The sequence below is a fragment of the Loxodonta africana genome, chromosome 5 (assembly GCF_030014295.1).
Source record: "Loxodonta africana isolate mLoxAfr1 chromosome 5, mLoxAfr1.hap2, whole genome shotgun sequence".
In the NCBI taxonomy this organism is placed as follows: domain Eukaryota; kingdom Metazoa; phylum Chordata; class Mammalia; order Proboscidea; family Elephantidae; genus Loxodonta; species Loxodonta africana.
Genome location: NC_087346.1, coordinates 87880925 through 87898391, shown reverse-complemented (window position 1 = coordinate 87898391; position 17467 = coordinate 87880925). Strand labels below are relative to the sequence as shown.

The 17467-nt window shown below is 36.8% G+C and overlaps 1 protein-coding gene across 4 annotated transcripts in view; it reads right to left on the bottom strand.

Annotated features, from left to right (window-relative positions):
* Positions 1-4767: 4767 nt before the first annotated feature.
* Positions 4768-17467, bottom strand: part of LOC100677293 (UDP-glucuronosyltransferase 2B31-like) — a 29956-nt gene continuing 17256 nt past the window's right edge. For all 4 annotated transcript variants that reach the window (XM_010595712.3, XM_064285748.1, XM_064285750.1 and 1 more), the window contains 3 exons: positions 16829-16916; positions 15573-15792; positions 4768-5194 (listed from right to left, as the gene is read on the bottom strand). In XM_010595712.3, coding sequence (XP_010594014.2) covers positions 4915-5194; positions 15573-15792; positions 16829-16916 — 588 coding nt within the window. In that variant the 3' untranslated portion in view covers positions 4768-4914. The remainder of the gene's footprint in view (positions 5195-15572; positions 15793-16828; positions 16917-17467) is intronic.

Genomic DNA, 17467 nt, shown 5'->3' with positions numbered 1-17467 from the left:
GGATGGCGCAGGACTGAGCAGTGTTTTGTTCTGTTGTACATAGGGTCACTATGAGTCAGAACTGACTCAGCATCTGACAACAATAACAACATCAGCAGTGGGAACATGAACGTGCTTTAGCAGATATGAGGTTTCCAATGGCATGTGGCCTTTTCCATGACTACCACCTTAAGGCTGTGGAGCAGCTGTGAGCTTTGATGGTAGAATCCTATGGTTTCCTGACCTAAGCAGCATTATTAGTAGGATCCTGATTTTTTGAACCATAGGCAAATCTGAAATAGGTGATGATCTTTGTGGACTTTTGTTCTTCTAGCACACTGAAAAATAGTATTATGTGCATCTAATTACTTGCTGTAAATTTGTTTTCCTGACTGAACCTTGACTGATAGTATCTCTAGTAAGAAACACCTAAAGGCTCTAGAAATTGCCAGAGAAAGGATTAAAATATAAAAGTTACTTACTAACATCTTACATTAGAGTCCTCCTGTTTGCCTGCTGTATTTCTAAAGCTCCTTTGTTTCTAATTGTTTTTCAGGTTTTAACCTCTCATTCTGTACTTCATTGTTGTATTTGTGATCTTAGTCAAGGTGTTGCCTTGATTTTCGTTTCATTCTATTTGACTCTTGCAACTTGCATTTCCTCAGTATGATTGATTTACCCACCTCTGAAAGCTTATCTTCTGTGACCTAAGATTTTTGATTAATTTTTTCTAGAGTTTACCTTACCTTTATTGATCTTATTACTTTGCTAGTCTTTTTAAGCCACTGTCGTCATGACCCGGGATTCTAGACTTTTACAAATGCGTTTTGTAACCTCTCTATACCAAATAAGTGTCAGCAGAAAAACACCAAAATAAAACGCAAGTGTGGTACATGGACACAGAACAAAACACCTGAATGGATAGGATAATATACATACAAAAAGGTGGTCAACCAGGTTAATAATGAGAGCTTTCCAATTAAATCAATGAGACACATTTTCATGCATTTTGAATTGGTGAAAATTAATACCCACAATATGGGAGGCACCAAATCATTGGTCAGTGCAGTGCTGGTTTGCTGGGTGCATGAAGAGAGAGGTGATGGGATTGCCCAAAAGAATGGACTCTCTTGAACCAAGGCATCTAACTACTGCAGCCACCCAAAGTCCAACCTGCTAGTATTCTGATTATACATTTGGGAACCAGGGCAATGACCACGGTGAGTCTGCAGACCCAAAGGACCTACTGTAAGCTAACCTTTATTCAGGACTCTCACTATTACTTGGTCTCTATATACCCCACTTTGACACACTTTGTCTTTAAAAGAAAGTCATGCTTCTGACACTTCTGAATCTCACCATGATGTAGTGCCCAAAGGCACAAAAGCTTTTGGGAAGTCTATAAATGAGAAAAATTTAATTTTTTTTTTGCTGTGCCAGTTTTTAATTATTGTCTCTCAGCTCCAAATTCAGCTTTATGTTATTGAATCTGGGCCCTCTATGGACTTCTCTTTGCCAGCTCATTGATTGTTAAGCTTTATCAATAGAAAGCACTGAAATGACATACCCCTGCCAAGGTCCCTCCCCTCTTTATTATTATTCTTGAATAATTGTTGGGTTTTAAGAATAAATACGAAACTTCTAATTAGTATATTTGTATTAAACCAAAAATCAAACCCGTTGCCATTTAGTCAATTCTGACTCATAGTGACCCTATAGCACAGAATAGAACTGCCCCTACAGAGTTTCCAAGGAGTGCCTGGTGGATTTGAACCGCCAACTTTTTGGTTAGCAGCCATAGCTCTTAAATACTACATCACCAGGGTTTCCATATTTGTATTTGCATTATATATCCTTTAATAAATTTTGCGTTCTACATGGAAATCAATTCAGAGAACTCCTAGCTGTGCAGTCAGTCTACAACATAGACAGATTCAGCTTCTTATGTTCAAGATTAAGTTTATGATTATTGAGTTTTGTCTCCAACCACTGTGATGCTTGCATGTTCCTGTCTTTAAACAGTAGTTGAAATAAGCAATACTAGCACAGAGATTGTAAAGGTGAAGGAAGTTACCCTCATTCTATGATTCTATGTGACCATCCGAAGTTTTTATTTGCATTAAAATTTTTTTGACTGCTGAGACATTTGAAAGCTGCTAGAACAACCACATGGATTATATTGCAATATGTGGAATTTAATATACTGTGTGATTTTTATGACTTTCTGCCAAATGTACTTTCATGTTTGTGGCTTTTCCTAACTATACATATGTATGTTGCTTTATGTGAAAACTGTCAAAACCAAAATGAATAAAAGGATTCCTTGATCATCCATGAGTAGATACAGACATGTATCTGGCTATATGGTCTAAAAATTGCAAAGATCAATTTGGACACCAGAAAAAAAAAAAATGGAAATGCTGGTGGTGTAGTGGTTAAGTGCTACGGCTGCCAACTGAAAGGTGGGCAGTTCAAATTTGGACACAGTCATTAACAAATGTGTGGAAGTTATTTTTTAAAAACAGAAATAGGAATTTGGCATAGGTAGTATATGTCAAGCCTTATTATTGTCTCAGACTAATGTGTAGGTATAAGGTTTCCCCTCACTTAGAAACAAAAAATAAACCGACATTAACGTAAGAAAAAATCATTAATGTATTACTCTTTTCTCTTTTGTAATGTAATACTCATTTTTTACTTTTTAAAGGCATGATTCAGGGATTAGTAGAAGATACAAGATAAAAGTTTAATAAAAGAAAATATTCAACGTTTCTTTTATGACCATTATTATCATAATTAATTTTATTTATGATTATTACTAAAAAGATCTTTTTCCTATAGAAACCAAAACCCAAACCAAACCAGTTGCAGTCGAGTAGATTCCAAATCATGGAGGCTCTGTGTGTGCAGAGTAGAACTGCACTCCACAGGGCTTTCAAGGCTGTGACCTTTAGGAAGCAGATTGCCAAGTATTTCCTCTGAGGGACCTCTGGGTGGGTTCAAGCCATTGACCTCTCAGTTAATAGTTGTCTTAGTTATCTAGTGCTGCTATAACAGAAATGCCACAAGTGGATAGCTTTAACAAAGAGAAATTTATTTTCTCACAGTATGGGAGGCTAGAAGTTTGAATTCAGGGCACCAGTTCCAGGGGAAGGCTTCCTCTCTCTGTCAACTCTGGGGAAAAGTCCTCATCATCAATCTTCCCCTGGGTCTAGGGGTTTCTCAGAGCAGGGACCCCGGGTCCAAAGGATGCACTCTTCTCTTGAATCTTCTTTCTTGGTGGTATGAGATCCTGCTCCTCTCTGCTTGTTTGTCTCTTTCATATCTCAAGACATTGACTCAAGATACAACTTAATCCTATGCATTGCATCCTGCCTCATTAACATTACTACTTCTAATCCTTTCTCATTAACATCATAGAGGTTAGGATTTACAATACATAGGATAATCACCTCGGATCACAATATGGTGGACAACCACACAGTACTAGGAATCATGGCCTAGCCAAGTCGATACACATTTTGGTGGGACACAATTCAATCCATAACAGTAGTCAAGCACTTAACCATTTGCGCCACCCAGGGACTCCTAGCTTATCACACAGAAAAGTGTTATAAAAACTTCCAGGTGTCAAAAATGCTGAGTACATCTTTCTTCCATCCAAATTTTTTAAGTATTTTGTATCAGGTAGAAGAAAACACAAAGAAATGGTTTCTTCCTTCTCTGTGGTTTGTTTGTTCTGAATCCAAAGGCTCTGATTACTGGTATTCAAAGACACATTTGGAGAACTTTTTGCCTTTTCAAATACTTTCTAATGCATAAGTTTTAAAATTGCTGCACATAACGAAATTTGCATCTTTATTCTATCTGCAATTTACTTTTTCTGTGTGATAGAGGAAAGAATCAATAAAAAAGATTTCTATAGCATTCTGGTTTATGAAAACCAAAACCAAACCCACTGCCGTTGAGTCGATTCTGACTCATAACGACCCTATAGGACAGAGTAGAAGTGCCCCATAGAGTTTCCAAGAAGCGCCTGGCGGATTTGAACTGCAAACCTCTTGGTTAACAGCTGTAGCACTTAACCACTACGTCACCAGGGTTTCTATATCCTAAATATCCTAGGTATTAAAGTATGTGAACTGACAAGTTAAGGCCAAATATGAGTATCTTTTACAGTATCTTTTAACATTATAATCCAGAGTTATTGGTCTAAACTTGTTGGGCCCCTCCTATCATTCCTAATCAAGGAAACTACTCTCTCCTTTTATTTCATGTCTTACTATCCAATTACGAAGAGTCATTCAATAAGGGGAGAACAATAACTCAAGCATATTCAAGGTTGGTATGAAAATATCTTTAGTCTTTTTAACCAAAGACTTTGAAGTTTTGCATAATTTTAGGTATGAATAAATAAAAGAAGTCAGTTAAAACCACTCAGAACTTCCGAAAGAAAACAATTCAAGAAAAAAATGCTTTATATTTCACAGCGGATACATGTATTTCATATGAATGTATTGTTTATGTAGAAAACATTTCTGAAAAACTATAATGAAAACATCAGGCTTTCTGTTTTTTTTTTTCAAATCGACAAGTTAAGGCTCCAGTGAGTTTCATTTTGTTTCCCAGTTATGAAATTATACATGTCATCACTAAAGTAGACTTTTTTTTCAGGATTTACAAAATCAGAATAATACCTTGAATGTAATCCGCCTGATAAGTGAAACTATTTCAAGAGGAATATTGAGGAGGAATTCATCAAAAAACATACAGGATTATTCCCCCTTGGGGAAGAATGGATTAACTAACACCATGGCAATTAACCAAGAGTAAAATATTGGGAAAAGGCACAGCTCTTGCAAAGTGTGGGGGTGAATCTTCCCACAACTTGAACCATAAGAGTTGAGTTGAATGTTACTGGGTCTTAAAAGAGGCCTACTCGGTCTTTTTCTTCTTTCCTGTTTTAAAAAACTTTTGATAACCAAACAAGCAACATTTTATGACAAGAAAAGTAACAATTACCACACAAGCCAGTAGAAACCCAATCACATCCAAAGAGTGGTACTGGTACCAGGTGAGGCTGAGGGCAGCTGGGCGAAGGTGTTTGGCTCCTTTGTGGCGCATGACAAACTCGATCCAGAAGACGGCTCGATCCAGGGGCTTAACAGGCTGATCATGATGAATGGCTGATAACCTCATAGCATTCTCTTTGTAGCTGAAGAAAAATCAAATAGACATCAACTTAGAGAATAAACCAGAAAAGATAAATAAGTAAAATTTTCATGCAGGTAGTAAAAATTAGTGCCACATAAGATGAGAAGAAAAATATATTATTTTCCTCCGAGATGATGATAGAAATAGAGATTTTAGTTTAAAGACCTAAATTTGTTGAATGTGTAGATTTAAGAGATGTAAAGAAAGACAGAAGTTGGGAGAGACGTGTATTTTTAGGACAGAGAACATAAACTAAGTCCTAAAGGCAAAAAAAGAAAAAGAAAAACATCATCATTTGAGTGTGCAGAGTTTGAATTACCCAGTAAGAAATTGTTAGCGTACAAGGTTGAAAATAACACCATTGTTCAGAAATATGTGGCAGGTCCATGATGAGATTCAGGGTCATGTCCAGGCAAGGTTGGTCAGGAATTGGTATTGACCTTATGTCAGTGATTGAGTGGTTGAACGTGAATTCCATGGTTTGAATCCTGATTCTGACACTTACTAGCTGCCTGCTTTGTGCAAGTTATTTTTTCTTTCAGTGCCACAGTTGTCTCTTTGTTAAAATGAAATGGATGGGGATAGTGCCTTTTTTATCTGATTATTGCACGGAATAATGGACTCAGTCTTAGAATACTTAGAATTGTTCCTATCCTGTAGTAGAGGTTTGGGAAATGTTTGCTGTTATTATTGCTGTTGCTCTTGTTAGTAATGTTATTTTAGAACCTGGAGAGTGCTCAATATTGCGCTTTGAGGCATTGCAGTTGTATTTTCTTTTTCTGATGAAAATGATTGTGGTCAAGGAAGAAGGGTAAGTAAAACACATGGCTTATGAACTCTCAAAGTGCTCTAGTATGGAACTGTAGCAATAGCAATGATGGTTACTTCTCTTCCTGTTATTTAAAAAAGGCAGGGAGAGGGCTGGGTTTTTTATTTTTCCACTTTAGAAAAATGTTTACAGAACAAACTAGTTTCTTATTAAACAGTTAGTGTACATATTGTTTTAAGACATTGGTTGACAACCCCACAACATGTCAACACTCTCCCTTCTCATCCTTGGGTTCCCTATTACCAGCTTTCCTGTCTCTTCCTGCCTTGTACTCCTTGCCCCAGGGCTTGTCTTTCTTTTTGACTTAGAATTTTGTTCCACATTTTTCTCCAGCTCTGTCTGGGACCGTCTATTGTGATCCCTGTCAGAGCAGTCATTGGTGTTAGCTGGGCATCATCTTTTTGTACTGGACTCATTCTGGTGGATACTGTGGTAGACGCGGTCCATTAGCCCTTTGAAGTACTCTTTCCCTTGTATCTTTAGTTTTCTTCATTCTTCCTTGCTCCTGAAGGAGCTAGGCCAGTGGATTATCCTAGACGGCTGTTCGCAGGCTTTTAAGACCCCAGATGCTACTCACCAAAGTAGAGTGTAGAACATTTTCTTTGTAAACTATTTTTTGCCAGTTGAGCTAGATGTTCCCCAGGACCATGGTCCCCGAGCTCTTAGCTTAGCAATTCCGTCCCTCAGGGTGTTTTGATGTGTCTATGGAGCTTCCATGACCTTGCCTTGTACAAGTTGTGCTGGTTTCCCCAGTATTGTGTACTGTCTTACCCTTCACCAAAATTACCACTTATCTATTGCCTATTAAGTGTTTTTCCATCCCCATACTCCCTCCCTTGTAACCAACAAAGATTGTTTCTTTTTGTGTGTAAACCTTTTCATGAGTTTTTATAGTAGTGGTCTCATATAATATTTATCCTTTTGTGATTGACTTATTTCGCTCACCATAATGCCCTCCAGATTCATTCATATTATGAGATGCTTTGTAGATTCATCATTGTTCTTTATCGTTGCATAATACTCCATTGTGTCTACGTACCACAGTTTGTTTATCCATTCATCTGTTGATGGACATCTAAGTTGTTTTCATCTTTTTGCTATTGTGAACAATGCTGCAATAAACACGGGTGTGCATATGTATATTTGTGTGACAACTCTTATTTCTCTAGGATATATTCCTAGGAGTGGAATTGCTGGATCATATGGTATTTCTATTTCTAGCTTTCTAAGGAAGCACCATATCGTTTTCCAAAATGGTGTATCATTTTGCATTCTCACGAGCAGTGCATAAGAGTTTAGATCTTCACTCAGCCTCTCCAACATTTGTTATTTCCTGTTTTATTGATTCATGCCGATAATGCTGGGGTGAGATGGAATCTCACTGTTGTTTTGATTTGCACTTCGTACGGCTAGTGATCGTGAGCATTTCTTCATGTGTCTATTGGCTGCTTGAATGTCTTCTTTGGTGAAGTGTCTGTTCATTTCCTTTGCCCACGGTTTTAATTGGATTATTTGTCCTTTTGTTGTAGAGGTGTTGGATTTTCTTGTAGATTTTAGATACTAGGCTTTTGTCTGGTTTGTAATAGCCAATTTTTTTTCCCCCAGTCTGTAGGTTCTCTTTTTACTCTTTTGGTGAAGTCTTTCGATGAGCATAAGTGTTTAATTTTTAGAAGATTTTAGTTATCTAGCTTATCCTCTGGAGCTTGTGTATTGTTGGTTGTGATTTGTATCCTGTTAATGCTATGTGTTAGGGCCTCTAGCGTTGATCCTACTTTTCCTTCTAAGAACGTCATAGTTTTTGGATTTATATTTAGGTCTTTGATCCATTTTGAGTTAGTTTTTGCACATGGTGTAAGGTATGGGTCCTGTTACATTTTTTTGCAGATGGACATCGAGTTTTGCCGGCACCATTTGTTAAAAAGGCTGTCTTTTCCCCATTTGATGGACTTTGGGCCCTTGTCAAAGATCAGGTGACCACAGGTGAGTGGATTTACACCTAGGTTCTCCATTCTGTTCCCTTGGTAAATGTATCTGTCATTGTACAAGTACCAGGGTGTTTTGACTACCATAGTTGTATAGTAGGTTCTGAGGTCAGGTAGTGCGAGTCTTCCTACTCAATTCTTCTTCAGTATTGCTTTATTTATCTGGGGCTTCTTCTCTTTCCATATAAATTTAGTGATAAGTTTTTCCATCTCTTTAAAGATTGTTGTTGGCAATTTGGTTTGGGATTGTATTGTGTTTGTAAATTGCTTTGGGTAGAATTGTCATTTTCACAATGTTGAGTCTACCTATCCCTGAGCATGGTATGCTTTTCCATTTATGTAGATCTCTTTTGGTTTCTTGCAGTAGTGTTTTATAGTTTTCTTTGTATAGGTCATTTGCAACCCTGGTTAGATTTATTCTGAAGTATTTTGTTTTTTTAGGGACTATTATAAGTGGTATTGTTTTCATGATTTCCGTTTTATTGTTCTCTTTATTGGTGTATAGGAATGCAACTGATTTTTGTATGTTTATCTCGTATCTTGCTACTCTGTTGAATCTTTCTATTAGTTCTAGTTTTCTCATGGAGTCTTTTGGGTTTTGTATATACAGTATCATATCATTCGCAAATAGGGACAGTTTAACTACTACATTACCAATTTGGATACACATTATTTCTTTTTCTTGGCTTATTGCTTTAGCTAGAACTTCCAGCACAATGTTAAATAGGAGTGGTGATAAAGGGCACCCTTGTCTTGTTCCTGTTCTCAGGGGGAATGTTTTCAGCCTCTCTCCATTAAGAACAGTGTTGGCCATTGGTTTTGCATAGATGCCCTTTATTATGTTGAGAAATTTCCCTTCTGTACCTATTTAATTGAGAGTTTTTATCAGGAATGGGTGTTGGCCTTTGTTGAATGCCTTTTCTGTGTCGATTGAGATGATCATGTGATTCTTTTCTTTCTTTTTATTTATGTGGTGGATTACATGATTATGTGATTGATTTCCTAATGTTGAACTTGCCTTGCATACCTGGTATGAATCTTACTTAGTCATAGTGTATTATATGATGCTGTATTCTATTGGCTAGAATTTGGTTGAGAATTTTTGCATCTATATTCATGGTCTGTAATTTTCCTTTTTTGTGGTGTCTTTGTTTGTTACTAGGGTTATGCTGGCTTCATTGAATTAATTCAGAAGTATTGCTTCCTTTTCTCTGTTCTGAAATAGTGTGAATAGTACTGGTGTAAGTTCTTCTCTGAATGTTTGGTAGAATTCTCCAGTGAAGCCGTCTGAGCTAGAGCCTTTTTTATGTTGTTGTTGTTGGGAGTTTTTTTTTTTTTTTTTACCCTTTCAATCTCTTGTCTCTTAAAGGTCTATTTGGATTTTCAACATCATTTTGTGTTAGTTTGGGTAGGTAGTGTGTTTCTAGAAATTCGTCCATGTCCTCTAGGTTCTCAAATCTGTTGGAGTATAGTTTTTCATAATACTCTGCTATGATCCTTTTTATTTCAGTTGAGTCTGCTGTAATGTCCCCCGTTTCATTTCTTATTTAGGTTATTTTCATCCTCTCCTGTTTTTCTTTTGTCAATTTGTCCAGTGGTTTGTTGATTTTGTTGATCCTTCAAAGAACCAACTTTCGGTTTTGCTGATTCTTTCTATTGTTTTTCTATACTTTATTGCCTTTATTTCTGCTCTGATCCTTATCATTTCCTTTCTTCTGGTAGCTGTGGGCTTCTTTTGCTGTTCTCTTTCTATTTGTTCAAGTGGCATAGCTAATGTTTTGATTTTGTCCCTTTCTTCTTTTTTGATGTGTTTATCTGTTGCTATAAATTGACCTCTGAGGACTGCCTTTGCTGTGTCCCAAAGGTGTTGGTAGGATGTGTTTTCATTCTTGTTTGAGTCTAGGAATTTTTGGACTCCATCTCGGATGTCTTCTAGTGCCCAGTTCTTTTAGGTTCCATGTAATGGATTTTTTTCCTTACTCTTCCTGTTGTTAGCTTCTGTTCTGATGGGGTTGTGGTCAGAGAAGACACTTTGTATTATCTTAGTGTTTTGAATTTTGTTGAGGGTTGCTCTGTGGCCTAATATGTGGTCTATTCTGGAGAACATTCCATGTGCACTAGAAAAAAATGTGTACTTTGTGGCTGTTGGGTGGAGTGTTCTATATATGTCTATGAAGTCAAGTTGGCTGATTATGCCCTTTAGCTCTTCTGTACCTTTGTTGAGTTTCTTTCTAGATGTTCGGTTCTATACTGAGAGTGGTGTATTGAAGTCTCCTACTATTATTGTGGAACTGTCAATTTCTCTTTTCATGTATTTATGTATTTTGGAACCCTGTCATTGGGTGTGTTGATATTTATTATGGTTAAATCTTCATGATGGATCGTCACTTTAATCATTATATAGTGCCCTTCTTTGTCTTTTATGGTGGATTTTGTTTTAAAGTCTACTTTATCTGAGATTAGAATTGCCACTTCTGCTCTTTTTTGGAAGTTATTTGCTTGATATATCTTTTTTTCCATCCTTTTATTTTCAATAAATTTACATGTTTGCTTCTAAGACAGAGTACTGATGGATCCTTTTTTTTTTTTTTTCTATCTATCCTGTCACTCTGTGTCTGTTTATGGGTGCATTTAGGCCACTTACATTCCATGTAATTATTGATAGATGTGAGTTTATTGCTGTAATTTGTAGTGATTCTTTTTGTTCTTCTTACACTCCTGTGCTGAATTCCTCTTTTTTGTGGATTTCTTTTTTTTTTTTTTTTGAGACTTTATGTTTTTCTTCTTATTTTGATGAGTAGGTTTGTTAACTTTCTTTTTGTTACTTTGTAGTTTTATCTTCCTAGGTTTGAACCAGTCTATTATTACTTTGTATCGCTTTGGCTTCCTCTCCATTAGAAAGTTCTATACCTATACCATTTATTCCCTCTTTTTTTGTTCTGATATTGTTGTTGTTTACAGATTAACCTCTGGTTCCCGGTTGTAATTCTTTTGATTTTGGATAGTCCTTGTGAGTTCATTTCCTAGGTTGGTATCTGGCTGGTACAATCTTGCATCCTAGATTCAAGCTGTAGTCTGATGTTGTTTGCTCTCAGACTGAAGAACTTTTAATAATTCTTGCACATTTGGTTTGGTTTTTACATATTCCCTTAATTTCTGTTGATCTGGGAATGTCCTAATTTCCCCATCATATTTGAACGAGAGTTTTTCAGAGTTTATTATTCTTGGTTGGCAATTTTTTTCTTTCAATGTTTTGTATAGGTCTTCTTGCCTTTATATATTGCCTTCTTGCCTGCGTGGTTTCTGCTGCATAATCAGAGCTTAGTCTTTTGTTTCTCCTCTGTATTATGACTTTTTGGGGTTTTTTTTTGAGCTGCTTTCAGGATTTTTTCTTTTTCTTTCATTTAAGCAAGTGTGATTATGCCATGCCTTGGTGATTTTCTTTTGAAGCCTATCCTATATGGGGTTTCTTGGGCTTCTTGAATGGCCACATTTTCATCTTTCATGATATTAGGGAAGTTTTCTGTCAGCAGTTCTTCAATGATCCTCTCTGTGTTTTCTGTTTTCTCCCCTGTTCTGGAACTCCGAGCACTCACAAATTTTTGCTTTTGATCGTATCCCATGTAATTATCAGGGTTTCTTCATTTTTCTTCCTTCTTTTTTCTGCTTTTCCTCAGAGTTGTATCTAAGTGTTTGTCTTCCACTTCACTTATCCTATCTTCCATCGTTTCAAACCTGCTCTTCAGCCCTTCTATGATGCTGTCCATTTCTGAAATCTTGTTATCTTTTGGATTTTTAGTTACTGTTTTTGTATGATTTATAGTTGCAAATTTGGGATTTTTTTCCTGTGTTATCTTCCTGAATTCTTCCATTTTTTATTTTTTTTGGTCTGTATTTTCCATGACTTTGTCTGCCTTTTCCATGAATTTGTCTATTTTTTCTAATTTTTTCTGCGTTTTGCTTCAACTCTTGGATAGCTCTGAATATTAGAGATTTGAATTCCCTATCAGGTAGTTCTAGTGCCTTTTCTTCTACTGGAAAGTCATCTGGTGTTTTATTTTGGATGCTTACTAGAACCATCCTGTCCTTTTTTTAAAAAATATGTTTTGGTGTCTGCTGTCTTGGGGCATTCAGTAGTTATTTTCTTCATTTATTGATTGTAGTTCTATTTGTTTTGTCCTGTTTTTTTGTTTTATTTGGTTATGTCTGAGCAGGCAGGCTATGCACTCTTTGATGTTTACTCATCTGTGTTTGTGATACTTCTCACCTCCTTGTTTAATGGGCAGGACCAGTCACTCAGCTATGGTGTAGCAGGGCAGGCTGAAGAAGAGGGGCTGGACTGGGTTGCTTGTGGCATGTACTAGGTCTGACTGGGTGGGCTATGAATCTGCTGTGCACATTCTGGTAGGCTGTGCCTGTGCTACTCAAGGGTGTGATGTTCAGTGCTCAGTGCAGGTAGGCAGGAAGGAGGTGGGAGGCTGCTATGGATGGAACTATTATGGGTATGGAAAAGAGGAGAGAGAATCAGGAAGCAAAAACAAGTAAATAAACAAACAAAAAAAGAGTGCTAAGGGAGCTTGCCATTGGAGTGGGGAGACAAGAAACCAAAAAATGGAGGAAAAGATAAAAAAAGAGAAAAATGGAAAGACAAAAAGAAAATAACTAGATAAAAATTTGTAAAAAAAAAAAAAAAAACCAAGAAAGAAAAGAAAACCCTCAGGGGTCCCACCAGTGTGGCTGCAAAGACCGTGAAAGTGGCTCCCAGACTGCACAGTATAACCTGTCTAGAGAACGTATACGTGTCACACAGCACCGGATATTCAGGAGACAGGAAGAGAAGGTAAGTATACAGAGATGAGAACTGAGAAATGAAGAAAGACAGAAAGGAAAAAAGAAAAGAAAGAAAAAAGGAATGCCCCTAGGTATCCCACCTACGTGGCTGTGCAGATTAGGGGAGTCTGTCCAAAGCTGTGCAGTGTAGCCCTGCTAGAAGGCGTTCCAAAGTTGTGAAAAGAAAAAGGAAACAAACAAATAAACAAAACCGAACAAAAGTAAACAAAACAAAGCAAAAAATAAAATAAAATAAAAGCCCTGGGGATCCTATTAGTGTGGGTTCGCAGGCCTGGGGAGTGGTTCCCCAATCGAGTGGTGCTTTACAGCCTTTCAAGAGGAAGCAAAGATGGCACATGAAGCCAGGTGTTTAAGAGAAAGGAGGGGAAGGTGGTGGAAGGTATGGAAGAAACTAAAAGAAACGGAAGAAAGGAACATCAGGAATAGACAAATGGCACTCAGGGAGCTGTCCTGTGTGGGCGGGGTGAATCCAAGGGGACTGGGGCCAAAGCAGTTGCCTCATGGTGAAAGGGCTGCAGCTGGCAGGAAGGACAGAAGGCTGAAAGACAGGGGGAGAAAAGGGTGGGCATTAGGAAAGCATACATTGCTGGTTACTGGGTTCTCTGTTTCCTGCTGGGAAGTTGGTAAAGCTGCTTTGGGAGAGCTGTGTTTTTGAGAGGAGGGCACTAATCCTGAAGTTGTTTGTAATTTTAATAGAGAAAGAATATAATGAGGAAGTCACATAATACAAGTGAAAAACTTAGTATAATGTGATAAGCATTCAATATACATATACTAATAAGGAAACTGTCTTCATTTTCAACACCACCATTATATTTATTAAAAATTATAAGGTGTTTAAAGATATCTATACAAGAGAAATGCTCTTTTACGTGAACTCCCCAAATGAAAGGTATATTCCTTTTATAATTATAGCTATTAAATTGTGCCTTACATGATAAATGTTTAGAATGAACAATACCAAGCCAAACCGCTTGCTGTCGAATTGATTTTGATTCATAATGACCCTGTGGTACAGAGAACTGTCCCACAGGGTTTCAAAAGAGCAGCTGGTGGTTTTGAACTGATGACATTCTGGTGAGCAGCTGAACTCTTAACCACTACAGCACCAGGGCAACAAGCGAGTAGTAGATGTACTACAGGGTCACAAAGAGTCAGAGTCGACTCTATGGCAACTTTTTTTTTTTTAATGTAAGTGTCCACTGCACTATTATTACCAATATATTCTCAAATAAAATGTTTTATTTCTTCTTAAAGTCATTATGAAATTTATAATGGGGAAAATATATACTTAATAATTATGATCATAATAGTAGTAATTGTATGACTGAAATTAATACATGTCTTAAGTTAATTTGGACGCCAAATATTTCTGGTTTCAGAAAATTTGACTTTTGAACAGGAACATTCCAACATTCCAACTAATGAAGATCAAAGGCTACAGCCTTCAGTGTGGATTACACATCGATAAAAAGAATACAAAAATTCTCACAACTGAACCAATAAATAATATCATGATAAATGCAGAAAAGATTGAAGTTGTCAAAGATTTCATTTTACTTGGATCCACAACCAACGGCCTTGGAAGCAGCAGTCAAGAAATGAAATGAAATATTGCATTGGGCAAATCTGCTGCAAGATACCTCTTTAAAGTGTTGAAAAACAAAGATGTCAGTTTGAGGACTATGTTGTGCCTCATCCAAGCAATGGTATTTTCAATCACCTCATATGCATGTGAAAGGTGGAGAATGAGTAAGAAGACCAAAGAAGAATTGATGCCTTTGAATTATGGTGTTGACTAAGAATATTGAGTGTGCCGCGGACTTCCAGAAGAACCAATAAATCTGTCTTGGAAGAAGTATAGCTAGAATGCTCCTTCCAAGCAAGAATGGCGAGGGTTTGTCTCATTTACTTTGGACATGTTCTCAAGAGGGAATAGTCCCTGAAGAAGGGCATCATGCTTGGTAGATTAGAGGGTCAGAGAAAAAGAGGAAGATCCTCAATGAGGTGGATTGACACAGTGGCTGCAACAATGGGCTCGAACATAGCAGGATTATGAGGATGGCGCAGGACCAGGCAGTGTTTCATCCTGTTGTACATAGGGTTGCTATGAGTCAGAATGTACTCGATGGCACCTAACAACAACCACAGTGACATTCCAACATATATTTTCCAAGTCAATCTCTTTTAAATTTTATAATTCTTCCAAATATGACAAAAATAATCATGACCAAAAGACCTAAAACTTTGCATACATTCATGATGACAATGGGTTTGGGTTAGTACCCTCATTTTCAATGGTTTTAATTGTATAATTTTTCAGTCTACTTTTTTACCATTTATTTGTGATGGGATAAAATTATTAGTATAGAAATTTTGAGAAGCGTTAAATGTAATGGAAATTTGAGGTGATTAGTCATGCCGATTTACTCAAAATAAACCACTATAGAATAATTTAAAAAATTTATTGAGTCTTATGCTGAGAGAAAGTCACAGAACTGTGAAAAGTAATATTGTAATAACATCCATGGTCCCTACTTCAACTGTGTTCTTATCTTATAATTCTTCCATTTCCAACTTCAGTGATTCCTCTCATTCTCCTTATTGGTTATTTCAAAACATCCCCATTACCTCAAAACTCCAACAAATTATCTGCCTAACATCACCAAAAAAACAACAAACAAACAAAACAAAACAAAGTTATTATAACCACTCACGATGGATCGTTGATGACTGTCTTCAAAGCATTGAGCAAATCTGTACTTGTCATTGTGTTCATGTCCAGACTCACTGCTGCCCCCTTGGCCTTCATGCGAACAATGTTATCAGGTTGATCCGCAAACAAGGGAATGCCCACCATAGGGATCCCGTGGTAGATAGCCTCATAGATGCCATTGGTTCCACCATGAGTTATAAAAGCTTTGGTCTTTGGATGACCTAGGAATGGGTGAAATTTAGCAAAATTATTCATTATAATTCTTAGAAATAAAATAAGAAATGGGAAATATAAGGGACTCAATGAGGCAGTCTTATCTAGAAAACAGATTATCACGCCTATGAAACTATATTTAATTGCTTTTACACCTCTGAGAGGTAAGCAACTAGGTCTACTGGAGTAGTGAGGGTTTCATGGGAGAAATGGTTTGTGTCTGGAGACTTGAAAGGTGAATAAAAGATTGCCTGGTGGACAAGTGGAAGGAAAATATTCTTGATAAAGATAACAACATAAGCATAAAAAGAAGACACATTAGAACATACTCCCTTAGAGAAATAGTGAGAAAAACGACTGAGCCTGATATATATGTAGGGTGTCCAAGGAAGAAGGAAGTGAGATGGTAGTGGTCTGGACTCAGAAAAAAGTAAGGTGATCCTTTATCATGAAATGTTTCATCACTTCATGATAAAGATTTTAGATATTTTCTTATAGCAAATGGAGAGTCACTCTCCAGCAATGGAAAGGATAGGTATGAGGTGAAAGAATTAGGAGACAGAAAGATGATCCAGGAGGCTATTAAAAAATTCCGTGCAAAAGATGATTATTCCTGAAATACAGATACCTTGCTTCTGGGCGTAAGGATTATGACTATATATAGTAAAATGCCAATGACTATTTTTCATCTTTTTTTTTTTCCTGTCTAGAACTAGAAAATACATATAGAAAAAACTTATGCTTTATTTTTGGGAATCCCACTGGCACAGTGATTAAGAGCTTGCTTGTTAACCAAAAGGTCAGCAGTTTGAATCCGCCAACTGCTCCTTGGAATTCCTATGGGGCAGTTCTGCTCAGTTCTTTCTATAGGGTCTCTATAAGTCAGAACTGACTTGAGGGCAATGAGTTTGGTTTGGTTTTTGGTATGCTTTATTTTTTAGTTTTTCAATAGTAAATGCTCAACAATTGATTTTTCTGTTGAACTATTAGCTCTCTGATAATTGGCTGTTACTCATATTTTCAGTATTTGTTCTCTAATCTTACCAAGAAGGTCATTCTGGGGGATCCACTTATAAAGCTGAGTATTGGGTCCTAAGGTGTCTGGTTTCTTGCCATCATATCGCCATAGCACCTGTTAAGGTGAAGAAAATACCTTATTCTGTGAGTAGAAATGCAAAGTTATAGCAAGTTAGAATTCTAAGGAAATTAAAAGATCACCTAGTCAAACCTATTCCATATGACAGAGGAAATGAGGACAAGAGATGTTAAGAAATTAGAACTACAAAAAACATTGAAGTAAATAAAAATACCCACATTAAATGAACTTATTTTTATATCTCATCAGGCATGGAATATAACTGTGATATTTCACCCATGGTTTAATGGGTAGCTAAAAGAAATTGAGATTCCCAATGATAAATTCAAGTGTTTGGGGAATTGTTAGGCACTCATAATTCCAGGGCAAAAAAAAGGGTAGTGAGTTCCTATTATGTATTTTCTTTTATTTCCTTATTATACTGGCTCTCATCTCCCACATTTAGTTTTAATCTTTCTCATTTCATTATTATTATTTCTTTTTTTAAATTGTACTTTAGATGAAGGTTTACAGAACAAACTAGTTTCTCTTCAAACAGTTAGTACACACACTGTTCTATGACATTGGTTAACAACTCCACGACATGT